This window comes from Canis lupus, chromosome 8 (assembly GCF_048164855.1).
Source record: "Canis lupus baileyi chromosome 8, mCanLup2.hap1, whole genome shotgun sequence".
In the NCBI taxonomy this organism is placed as follows: domain Eukaryota; kingdom Metazoa; phylum Chordata; class Mammalia; order Carnivora; family Canidae; genus Canis; species Canis lupus.
The window spans coordinates 55423166-55435274 of record NC_132845.1 but is presented as its reverse complement, the minus strand read 5'-3'; the positions used below and the strand labels follow the sequence as shown (position 1 = coordinate 55435274).

The 12109-nt window shown below is 42.8% G+C and overlaps 2 protein-coding genes across 5 annotated transcripts in view; one reads left to right on the top strand and one right to left on the bottom strand.

Annotated features, from left to right (window-relative positions):
- Positions 1–6421, bottom strand: part of DCTN5 (dynactin subunit 5) — a 31553-nt gene extending 25132 nt beyond the window's left edge. For 2 of the 3 annotated variants that reach the window (XM_072836191.1, XM_072836192.1), the window contains exons 1-2: positions 6261–6420; positions 5319–5387 (exon numbers count right to left, since the gene is read on the bottom strand). In XM_072836191.1, coding sequence (XP_072692292.1) covers positions 5319–5387; positions 6261–6308 — 117 coding nt within the window. In that variant the 5' untranslated portion in view covers positions 6309–6420. Of the gene's footprint in view, positions 1–5318; positions 5388–6260 lie in introns of all 3 variants that reach the window. The other variant, XM_072836190.1, reaches the window with a different exon arrangement.
- Positions 6422–6510: 89 nt separating this feature from the next.
- The window catches only part of PALB2 (partner and localizer of BRCA2), a 28121-nt gene continuing 22522 nt past the window's right edge, over positions 6511–12109 (top strand). The window contains exons 1-3 of one of the 2 annotated variants that reach the window (XM_072836169.1): positions 6511–6739; positions 9035–9094; positions 9434–9536. In XM_072836169.1, coding sequence (XP_072692270.1) covers positions 6515–6739; positions 9035–9094; positions 9434–9536 — 388 coding nt within the window. In that variant the 5' untranslated portion in view covers positions 6511–6514. Of the gene's footprint in view, positions 6740–6833; positions 6969–9034; positions 9095–9433; positions 9537–12109 lie in introns of those variants that run through there. The other variant, XM_072836170.1, reaches the window with a different exon arrangement.

Here is a 12109-nt window from a genome sequence, read left to right as displayed (position 1 = left end):
AATATCCCAGCTCCCTACCCTCCCCCTGGTCAAAATACGTATGGGTTTGCAAGGCAGGTACACAGATGAAACAAGAATGTCAGAATATTGCAAATTGCAGAAGGCAGAGAATGAGTATATGGAGATTTGTTATATGTTCTTTCTACTTTGATACGTATCTTAAAAGTTCCATAATAATACTGCTCATCTATAAAAAGTAATGAATTATTAGCCCACTAATATACACAACAACATGGATAAATCTCAAAAACATTATGCTGAGTGAAAGAAGCCTGACTACAAACGGTACCTGATTCCCATTATAGGCAGATCTAGAAAATGCAAAACTAATCTCTATTAGTTTTATAACAGTGGTTATCTGGGGCTAAGGGTAATAGGAGGACTGACTATAGAGGGGTTCAAGAAAATGAGGGTGATGGAAAAATTTTATATCTTAATTGTGGTAGTGACTGCATTGAAGTAAACATCAGCCAAAACTTGTCAAACTGCAGGCCGCCTGGGTGGCTTAGTCAGTTAAGCATCTGCCTTCTGCTTGGGTCATGGTCCCAGGGTCCTGGGATTGAGCCCTGCATAGGGCTCCCTGCTCGGTGGGAAGCACCAAGACAAGCACTTGCTTGTCTCTCTCCCTCTGCCACTCCCCCTGCTTGTGCTCTCTCTTACTCTCTGTCAAATAAATAAATAAAATATTTAAAAAACAAAACAAAACCTGTCAAACTGCAAACTTTAAATGGGTACACTTTATTGTATATAAATTACATCTCAATAAAGATAACTTTTTAAATGTTCCAGTATAGGGGCTCCTGGATGGCTTAGTTGGTTAAGTGTCTGCCTTTGGCTCCGATCATAGTCTGAGAGTCATGGGATCTAGGACCGCATCGGGCTCCCTGCTCAGCGGGGAGTCTGCTTATCCCTCTCCCTCCAGCCCTCTCTCCACCTCATGCTCTCTCTTGCCACACATTCTCTCTCAAATAAATAAATAAAATCTTAAAAAAAAAGTTCCACGATAAAATGTTAAAAATGGGGAAAAAAGGAAGAGAATCAATATGATCTATTCATTGTTTAGATGTTGGGGAAAGAGAGTCTAGAGGGAGAGTCTATAATAGAATGAGTGATCCTGGGGATTGGATGACAAATTCAATTTTGAAATGCTGAGTTTGAGGTATCTATGGGATGATCAATAAGCAGCTGTAAATGAAGGTGTGGGACCCAGGACAGAAGATTAGGCTAGAGAGGTAGATGAGGAATGTCTTGAATACAGGTGAATTTAGATATGTCACTAGCCTGAACACCAAGCTAAAATTACTAAATTAGTAAAAAAGAGAAAATACTAAAAAAGAAGTGGGCTCATACTTAGAAGAGTTTACCAATCTCACCTACATGTTTGGTCTATAACATCTCTACCAGTAAAAAGACACTTTCTCGGGATCCCTGGGTGGCGCAGCGGTTTGGCGCCTGCCTTTGGCCCAGGGCGCGATCCTGAAGACCCGGGATCAAGTCCCACATCGGGCTCCCGGTGCATGGGGCCTGCTTCTCCCTCTGCCTATGTCTCTGCCTCTCTTTCTCTCTCTGTGACAATCATTAATAAATAAAAATTAAAAAAAAAAAAGAGACTTTCTCATCAGCTGCTGACTATAAAATGACCATTTCTAAAAGTGGTCTTCTTTAAGGACGCCTGGGTGGCTCAGCGGTTGAGCATCTGCTTTCAGCCCAGGGCGTGATCCTGGAGTCCCAGGAGCAAGTCCCACATCAGGCTCCCTGCATGGAGCCTGCTTCTCCCTCTGCCTGTGTCTCTGCCTCTCTCTGTCTCTCATGAATAAATAAATAAAATCTTAAAAAAAAAAAAGGTCTTCTTCAGGGCGCCTAAGTAGCTCAGTTAGTTAAGCATCTGCCTTTGGCTCAGGTCACGATACCAGGGTCCTGAAATTGAGTCTCCTCCTCCCTCTCCTTCTGCCTGCTTGTGCTCCCTCTCTCTCTCTCTCTCTCTCTCTGTCAAATAAATAAATAAAACCTAAGTAAGTAAATAAATAAATAAATAAAGGTCTTCAAGTTTAAAGAGATCTCTGTTTCTAGTATGTTCTCTTTTTTTTTTTTTTTTTTTTTTAATTTTTATTTATTTGTGATAGTCACAGAGAGAGAGAGAGAGAGAGAGGCAGAGACACAGGCAGAGGGAGAAGCAGGCTCCATGCACCGGGAGCCCGACGTGGGATTTGATCCCGGGTCTCCAGGATCGCGCCCTGGGCCAAAGGCAGGCGCCAAACCGCTGCGCCACCCAGGGATCCCCCTCTTTTTTTCTTTTTAAAGATTTTATTTATTCTTATTTATTTATTTATTTATTCTTGAGAGACACAGAGAGCAAGGCAGAGACAAGGGCAGAGGGAGAGGCAGGCTCCCCTTTGGGAGCCTGATTTGAGACTCAATCCCAGGACCCCGGGATCATGACCTGAGCCAAAGGCAGCTGCTCAACCACTGAGCAACCCAGGTGCCCCTCTAGCATGTACTTTCATCTGAAATCTTTCATTTACTTTAATCATTGTTTTCAGTTTATGTTTCCATCTACAATCAGAGAAAATGACTTCCTTTTCTTTGGATGGAAGCAGAATACCAAGAGTACAGAGTACTTGGTAATGGTTGTTTTTGTTTTACTGTGCTTTAAACAAAAAAAGCAATCTTAATCTGAGAATAAAGACAATCCACAGAAGTCCCTCAGGCAGTCTAAATCTCACTCCCATTTGAAGAAGCAAACACAAAAAAAACATAAGAAGTAAAGGATATCACAGGAAGTCAAAGAGATTTAGCACAAGGGATTCAAATCCTGGCTTCCTACCTTATAATGAGTGGACCTGAAGATGGGAAGTCAGATTCAAAAGAGAGGCAGCAGGATGTTAAAATGAGATCAAGTGTACATAACGATCTTGCAGGGAAGGAAATGGTACTAAAGCAGAGTTTACTGAACTCAACAAAGGATGAGGCAAAGGTGGCAAGTCTAAGAACTGCACCTAGAAACTGGTTTTGTTTGTCTCATGCAGCCTGTTTCATCACTTAAATTTAGTGCTATTATTTCAATAGTAGGACATTTTGCATTACAAAAAAATCCAGGGGCACCTGGGTGGCTCATTCTGTTAATCGACTGCCTTTGGCTCAGGTCATGATCTCAGTCAGGCTCCTTGATCAGCAGGGAATCTGTTTCTCCCTCTCCTTCTCCCTCTGCTCCTGCTCCCTCTCTCTTTTTTTTTTTTTTTCCTGCTCCCTCTCTCATTCATGCTCTCTCTCTAAAATTAAAAATAAAAAACCCAGATTTCTAGTTTCTTCTGAGAAGATCAGAAGCTCTGAGAAAACATGAGCCTAGACTCCCACATGGCAACAGTCTGAGTTTAGCTAAGACATCACCAGGCCCCACCACTCTCTATTGTTGGCATCCAGTCTTCCTTACTTATTTGATCCCTGCCTATCCCTGCAACACTGTGACACCGAATATAAGGATTTAGAAAAATAGAAATCTCACAGTTCTGAAAGGGACAAAATAAAAAACTGGGAACAAAATAACCAATAAGAGAGAGGATAAATGGAACTATACACAGGAGGGAAAATACACAAACCACAGTGAATCTTAGAAACAGAACTGAGGACAATTCTACTTAGTAGGTGTGATAGGTGTTTCCTACTATGATTATTATAACAAGTGAGTGTAAAAAAAAAAAAAGTAGGAAACGAAATCAAGTAAAGCTAAACTATATATGTATATAGTTTACAGGAATATAAACCACATATATATGTATTAGTTTACACCCTATAACATGGATGAACCTTGAAAACATTAAGCTAAGTGAAATAAGCAAGACAAAAAAGGACAAGTATTACATATATAGAATAGGCAAATTCATGGAGATAGGAAGTGGACTGAAGTTATTAGTGACTAAGTGGGGAGCAGCAGAGATAGGAACAGGGAGTTATTCCTTAAATAAGTACAAAGCTTCTGTCTGGGTGATGAAAGTTTTAGAAATAGACAGTAATGATGGCTACATGATGGTTTAAATAGGATTTTTTAAAGTAGGCTCCACGTCCAGCATGGACGGGGCTTGGACTCACAACCCTGAGATCAAGATCTGAGCTGAGATCAAGAGCAGGATGCTCAATCAACTGAACCACCCAGGCACCCCAGATATAAATATAATTAATGGCAATGGATTGTGCACTTAAAAACAAAGTGGCAAATTTTATCACATATGTTTTATCACAATTTAAAAAACAAATCTTCCCTGTAAAATCACAGAAAATGTTTTGATCTTCCCAGGCTTACCTAAGGGATTTCTAAAACAACCTTCACACATTTGCTAATGAGTCAGATTGGGTTAACTGAATTTTCTAGTTCTGTGCAGAAACAGTGTGTCTATAATTACTAATTATACCTAATCACTCAACTATGTTTATACTCATCTCTTTGGTATTTCAATTTATTCAGACTACAAATTCTCAGCCTTCCATGTTCCATTTTGCAAATCTGTTTCATAGCCTAGTGTCATTCCCAATTCTCAAATTAATTTTAAGAGTTTCAGCTAGTACCGAATCATTATTACTAAACAGTTAATTATATTACTGTACTTTATAGCTTCTACACTAAAATATTTTGTTGCCCATTTATGTTTGTGTCTAGTAGTTTAGGGCACATTATAATACTTTAAAATAACTTCAGTTCTGGGTGCCATTGTATGTCATTCCTGGCATCATGGTAAAAAGGTCTCTTGTTGCCTCCTTTTTTCTTTTTCTTTTTTAAGGTTTATTTATTTATTTATTTGTGATAGACATAGAGAGAGAGAGAGAGGCAGAGACACAGGAAGAGGGAGAAGCAGGCTCCATGCTGGGAGCATGGGACGTGGGACTTGATCCCGGGACTCCAGGATCGTGCCCTGGGCCAAAGGCAGGCGCCAAACCGCTGAGCCACCCAGGGATCCCTTGTTGCCTCCTTTTATCGAATCTTTGTGTTCAATAAAATTTGGAGTGGGCCGGCTGGTGGCTCAGTGGTTGAGTGTCTGCTTTGGCTCAGGGCGTGATCCCAGGGTCCTGGGATGGAGTCCTGCATCCAGCTCCTCCTGCAGGGAGCCTGCTTCTCCCTCTGCTTGTGTCTCTGCCTCTCAATCTGTGTCTCTCATAAATAAATAAAATCTTTTTAAAAAAACAATTTAGAGAATGAAAAAAAAAAGGGAATTCGTAATGTACAGCAATAAATGGGAGTCGTGACAACATATGATCTGCCCAGCTAATGTGATAATTAGTGGAAAGAAAGCAGAGGTAGGCATCTTGGAACTGGCTTCTGCCCTTACCTTGCCATTGAGAACAATGTTCTGACTTCCGCACAACACCGACTGGCGACTAACTTTGTTTCCAGACGCCTGAAAGCAAAGAGCAGAAAATGGGGCTGGGCAAGCTGAGTGGGTTCTGGGCTAAGAGGTCTCCATCAAGAGAGCGGCTATTGGAGAAAAAAGGACTTTTTTGGGGCGGGGTGGAGTCTTCCATGGAATGAATCCCGGATAATCAAACCAAAGATGGATTAGGAAACCATGGATCCCAGGAAGGCATCCAGGATTTGAATGTGGTAGGTGTAGAGCCTAATAACATCAGAGACGGGGATTCAAGTCTCAGTTCTACATTTCTATCCCTAAATCCAGGATAATGCCTTTACCCATATCGGAGTTGAGAGAATTCACAGCAACACTTTGTGAGCCCTTACCATACTTCAAGCAATTTACACGCATTATACATTGACTATATATATAATATGTATTATATGTTATATAGTATATATTAATATACATTGACTATATATTATATAATACATAACCGTATATTATGTAATATAATTATATATTGTATATTAATAAATATTATATATTACGTTGACTATAAAGAACCTAACCGTCTTCTATCACATAGCAATAAAAAAAATATTTTTAACTTTTTAAAAAACACATTAGTCTAAAAAACCCCGAAACCCGGAGTTATTATTGATATTACTGATATTCTTGATATTAGGGTGGATGAGACTTCTCCTGCTTTCTGGAAGGCATTTGATCTTTAGGAAATCAGGAATACATTTTTTTAAAAAACCTAAAACTGGCCATGCAAGGCGTTAATAACGAAGGTGGGCCATTCACTAAGCGGCCCCAGGTAATGTCCGACTAAACGCCAAAGGGGCCCAGGGTGGGGCAGGGGCAGAATGGGGACCTCAGCCTCGGGAAGGGGAGGGCAGATGAGGGCACGCGCACCGTCTCGATGTACTCGGACTTGTTGTAAAGCAGCTCGCCCAACTCCATGGCCGCCGACCCTTTTCCGCAGCTCCCGCTCCTGTCAGGGAGCCTGTCAGCCGGTCAGTCGGGGATGGGATGCGGGATACTTCCGGCCGCTCCTCCACTTCCGCTCTCGGCGTCCTCCGCGCTCATCCGCAGCTCGGCCCTCCGCTAGGCGGCCCCGCTCCATTACTCGGCCGTCGCGGGCTGCGCGTGCGCAGACGGAGCGGCGGATGCAATTGGCCAGGTGGGGACGGCGCGCGGCGCTCGCATGTGCAAGCTGGTGGCGCGCCGGGGGTGCGCCCCGTTTCCTGCCCGGGCGCCCAAGGGCCCAGGGTCGGCCCCGGCTCCCTGCGTCCCCAGGCCCGGGGGTTGGCGACGGCTGCTCCTTCCGTTCGGCCGCCGGCCCGATGGAGGAGCCTCCTGGGAAGCCCCTCAGCTGTGAGGAGAAGGAAAAGGTGCCCGGGGTGTGCGGGAAGGGCTGACTCGGGACTGGCTCCTTGCCTCGGGCTTGGGGCGTGGCTTTGCATCCCCGACGGTCCGCGGGTGGCGTGACCTCTGACCTTCGCCCTTTGGACGCAGCGGGCCCCGGGGTGAAAGTATGGAGAGGCCTGTGCACGCGAGGCATTTAAAGAACCGATTGTCTTAGAGCAGTGGTGCATAGATGCGAGGTGCAAAAAGTTGCGGGTAAAGCCGAAGTCCCCTTTGAAGTCCCCCCCCCACCGCGACGCACTCTCAGTCCTGGCTTCTCCCGCTCTCCCGCCCACCCCCTTGACAGCTCTCTGAACAGCCCGGTGCTGTGGATCTCTTGGCGCGTGTATGTGTGCGTGGTGGGCGGGACGAGGGGGTTTGGAAGGGTGTGCTTGTATCTCCTAAAACCACCAAAAGTCTGTGTTTTGTAGTTGTTTACAAAGATTATGATCTGGATGGTTCTGCAACTTCGGTTTCTTTCTTCATGTTTCATCCATGTTACTTCATGTTAACCTGCCTTGTCTTTTAAAGTTCTAGAGTGTTAGGTGATTATGGAAGGGCCATCTTTTCATTGGACATTACTCCGCTGAGACGTTTAGTGCGTTTCCAGCTTTTGCTTCTACAGCAGTGCTGCTCTGGCCGTCGTTACCCCTGCCGCCTATGCTCCTGCTGAGGATGTTAGCCTGAATGTACCAGTGCTGGCTGTTCCGGGCATCATGCTAAACTCTTCACTCACAGTAGTTTTTTGTTGTTGTTGTTTTAATTTTATTTATTTACTCATGAGAAACACACACACAGAGAGAGAGGCAGAGACACAGGGAGAAGCAGGCTCCATGCAGGGAGCCTGACGTGAGACTCGATCCTGGGTCTCCAGGATTAGGCCCTGGGCTGAGGCAGTGCCAAACTGCTGAGCCACCCAGGCTGCCCTCCTTCACAGTAGTTTATCAGTCCACTTACCCAACCTACCTTCCAGTAGCAGGTGAAACAGATCTATTTATAAGTCAACCGGATAATTCTCAGGTGTTGATAAGGTGGTGATAAATCAGATAAATAAGCATAGAGAAGCAAACTAGCATAGAGATTAAGAGCGCAGATTGGGATCCCTGGGTGGCGCAGTGGTTTGGCGCCTGCCTTTGGCCCAGGGCGCGATCCTGGAGACCCGGGATCGAATCCCATGTCGGGCTCCCGGTGCATGGAGCCTGCTTCTCCCTCTGCCTCTCTCTCTCTCTCTCTCTGTGACTATCATAAATAAAAATTAAAATTTTTTTTTAAAAAGCACAGATTCTATTGGATCGACCCATGTGATCTTGGACAAATTGCTGCTTTAAAAAAAATGATTTTATTTATTTATTCATGAGAGACAGAGAGAGAGAGAGAGAGGCAGAGACACAGGCTCCATGCAAGGAGCCCAACGTGGGACTTGATCTGGGGTCTCCAGGATCAGGCCCTGGGCCAAAGGCGGCACTAAACCGCTGATCCACCTGGGCTGCCCCTTGCTTTTCCTTTGAATTCCCCAAAGCTAGCTCCTTCCTCCTTCAGGTCTACACTCAAATGGTAGTCCTCAGAAATGCCTCTTTGGCCACCCTACCTAAAGTAGCTCAGGCACTTTCACACGTCCCTGTCGATCTGGGTATTGATTATCATGTGATATCATCTTCTGTGTTTATTCATTTTCTTGTTAATTCTCTGAATCCCTCATTTGTGTATAAGCTTGACAACTCTGTTTCTAGCAGCTAAAACAATAACTGACTCATAGTGGTTATCGGTTATTGTTCTAGGTACTATAGATACCTGGACCATTAACTGACAGGAGATTCATTTGTTGAAAGAATGTCTGAGGATGACAACTCCTGCTACTTTCAGGGATTTCACAGTGAGATGGGGGAAACGGAAGTAAACAGACAGCATAGTTTAAGTATTGTGATAAAGGAAGAACAGTGGAGATGTGGAATGTCTCACCTGGATTTCAGGAAGGACCTAGAAGTCTACCCTGGGGAAATAAAAATCTACGTTGAGGCTTAAGAATCAGGACTTAGCTACATGAGTTGTGGAGGAAATGCTCCAGGTGGTAGGAACCATTTACGTAGAGGTGCTGAGGTACTAGAGAGCTTGGTGCCTTGTGAGAACTGAAAGTATTGTGGGCACCTGCTATTCCCTCCACTGTCTATTGCTGAGGGTACCTGCTAAGCAGTGTATACTGGGGTCTGATAGGCAATGTATCCCTTCTCTCTGACTCTTCCTTTCTACCTGCTCAGTATTGTGTGATGTTTTTCTTTTTCCAGTTGAAGGAAAAATTAGCATTCTTGAAAAGGGAATACAGCAAGACACTGGCCCGCCTTCAGGTAAGTGAATCTTATTCTCTCAAATTGAGGTATCATAGTATGAACTATATACCAAAAGTTCTTTTTGTTTTTTAAGATTTTATTTATTTATTTATGAAAGAAAAAGAGAGGGAGGCAGAGACCTAGGCAGAGGGAGAAGCAGGATCCTAGCAGGAAGCCTGATGTGGGACTTGATCCTGTAACTCAGGGATCACGCCCTGAGCTGAAGGCAGATGCTCAAACACTGAGCCACACAGGGGTCCCTATATAAACAATTCTTAAAAATAATAATAAAGCCTTAAAAAAAAAAACCCTCCTTTTTCTTAAATTCGTTCCTTGAGCTGTTTTTGTTTTCTCTAGCGTGCTCAAAGAGCTGAGAAGTTTAAGAATTCTATTAAGAAAACAGCGGAAGAACATGATTGCTTGCTTCAGCAGGATACTTTACCACAGCTAAACCACTCAGGTAAAGCTAGCCCATTTACTTCTGCTTGCTTTATTATTCATTTTCCAGGTATATTTGCTTATGATTTTTTTTCTCACAACCAAAAGATGATAAGCAATCGACTTTTTTTTTTTTTTTTTTTAATTTTTATTTATTTATGATAGTCACACAGAGAGAGAGAGAGGCAGAGACATAGGCAGAGGGAGAAGCAGGCTCCATGCACCGGGAGCCTGATGTGGGATTCGATCCCGGGTCTCCAGGATCGCGCCCTGGGCCAAAGGCAGGTGCCAAACCGCTGTGCCACCCAGGGATCCCCGGCAATCGACTGTTTTTAAAGTGTGTACATAATTCAGTGGTTCTTTGTATACCTACAAGATGGTCCAACCATCATCATTATCTAATTCCAGAACATTTTCAGCACCCTGAAAAGAAGCCCTGTACCCATAATACCCCTAACCCCTGGCAACCACTAATCTACTTCTGTTTCTGTGGATTTAACTCTTCCGGAAATTCCATAGGAATGGAGCCATACAATATGTGACCTTTTGTGATTGACTTCTTTCACTTAGCATTATGTTTTCAGCAATCGTTCCTCCAAACCTACATCCAAGCACGCATCAGTACTTCACTTCTTTGTGCAGCTGAATGCTAGTCTATTGGTTAGATGTATCACAATTTTTTTAATAAATTTTTATTTATTTATGATAATCACACAGAGAGAGAGAGGCAGAGACACAGGCAGAGGGAGAAGCAGGCTCCATGCACCAGAAGCCCGACGTGGGATTCGATCCCGGGTCTCCAGGGTCGCGCCCTGGGCCAAAGGCAGGCGCCAAACCGCTGCGCCACCCAGGGATCCCAGATGAATCACGGTTTATGCATCATCCATTCATCAGTTGATGGACTTTTTTTTTTTTTTACTTTCTAGTTATGTTTTCTGGCCATTATGCTGCTATGAACATTCAAATGCAGCTGTGTGTAGGGATGTATGTTTTCTGTTCTTTAGGGTATATACTTAGGAGAGCAGTATTGCTGGGTCATATGATGATTCTCTGTTTAGCTTTTTGAAGACCTGCCAAACTGTTTTCTGCTACATCAATACCATTTTACATTCTACAGTGATGCCCAACGGTTCCAGTTTCTGCACATCCTCACCAATACTTGTCATCTTCCATTTTTAAAATGCTAACCATCCCAGTGGACGTAAAGTGGTATCTAATTATAGCTTGGATTTACATACCTAGTGACTAATGATATTGAGCATCTTTTCACGTGTTTATTGGCCATTTGTATATCTGCTTCAGAGAAATACCTACTCAAGTCCTTTGCCAATATTTTAATTAGGTTATTTGCATTTCTATTGTTGAGTTGTAAATGTCCTTAATATATTCTAGCTATTAGATCCTTATCAGTGACATACTTTGTAAATATTTTCTCCAATTCCGTGAGCAATGAACTGTTCTTTTGTTCTTTTGGTTGAATTATTTATTTAGTTGCTCTTTCCCCTTTCAACTTTTAGAAATTATATTTATTGTGTAAATATTGGGAAGAGGTTGTCTTTTTTTAAAGAATTAAGTATTTATATATGTACAGAGAAAAAAAAATCCGGCTGGAAGTATTCTAAAAAAAACAATGGTCATTAATTATGTTAATAAGTAATTTATAATCATAAAATTGGAGGCTATTAAAATGGAAAGGTGGTATTAAAATTATTTGACCCTCCAAAAAAGGACATGTAATAAAAAATTAGGTGAGATGGTGGGGAGAATGGGAAGATGTTGTTCAAAGGGTACCGTGTTTCAATTATGCAGAATGAATAAGTCCTACAGCTTTGATACACAATTAGTTAATAATACTATATCATATACTCAAAATTTGCTAGAAGAACTGATCTTAAGTGTTCCCATCCCCCCAACACACACACAAAACCATAACTACGTGAATGATAGATTTTTTTTTAAAGATTTATTTATTTATTTATTTATTTATTTATTTATTTGAGAGAGAGAGAGAGAGAGAGAGAGAGAGAGTGTGCAGGAAGGAGGAACGGGGGGAGGGAGAGAGAGAGAGAGTCCCAAGCAGTCTCCCGCAGAGCATGGAGCCTGATGCGGGGCTCAAGCCCATGACCGTGAGAGCATGACCCAAGGCAAAATCAAGAGTCAGATGTTTGGGGATCCCTGGGTGGATCAGGGGTTTAGCGTCTGCCTTCAGCCCAGGGCGTAATCCTGGAGACCCAGGATTGAGTCCCACATCAGGCTCCCTGCATGGAGCCTGCTTCTCCCTCTGCCTGTGTCTCTGCCTCTCTGTGTGTGTGTGTGTGTGTGTGTGTGTCTCATGAATAAATAAATAAAATCTTTAAAAAAAAAAAAAAGAGATGTTTAATGGACTGAGCCACCCAGGTCCCTAGAAATGTTGGATTTTTTTTTAATATGTTGGATATTTTAATTAGCTTGATTGTGATAGTATTTCACATAGTATTTCACATATACCCATATGAAAACATTTTTTTTATACCTCTAATATATACGATTTTTATTTGTCAGTTGTACCTCAGTAAAGCTGGGGGGAAAAACTAAGAGGAAAGATGATTGCAATAA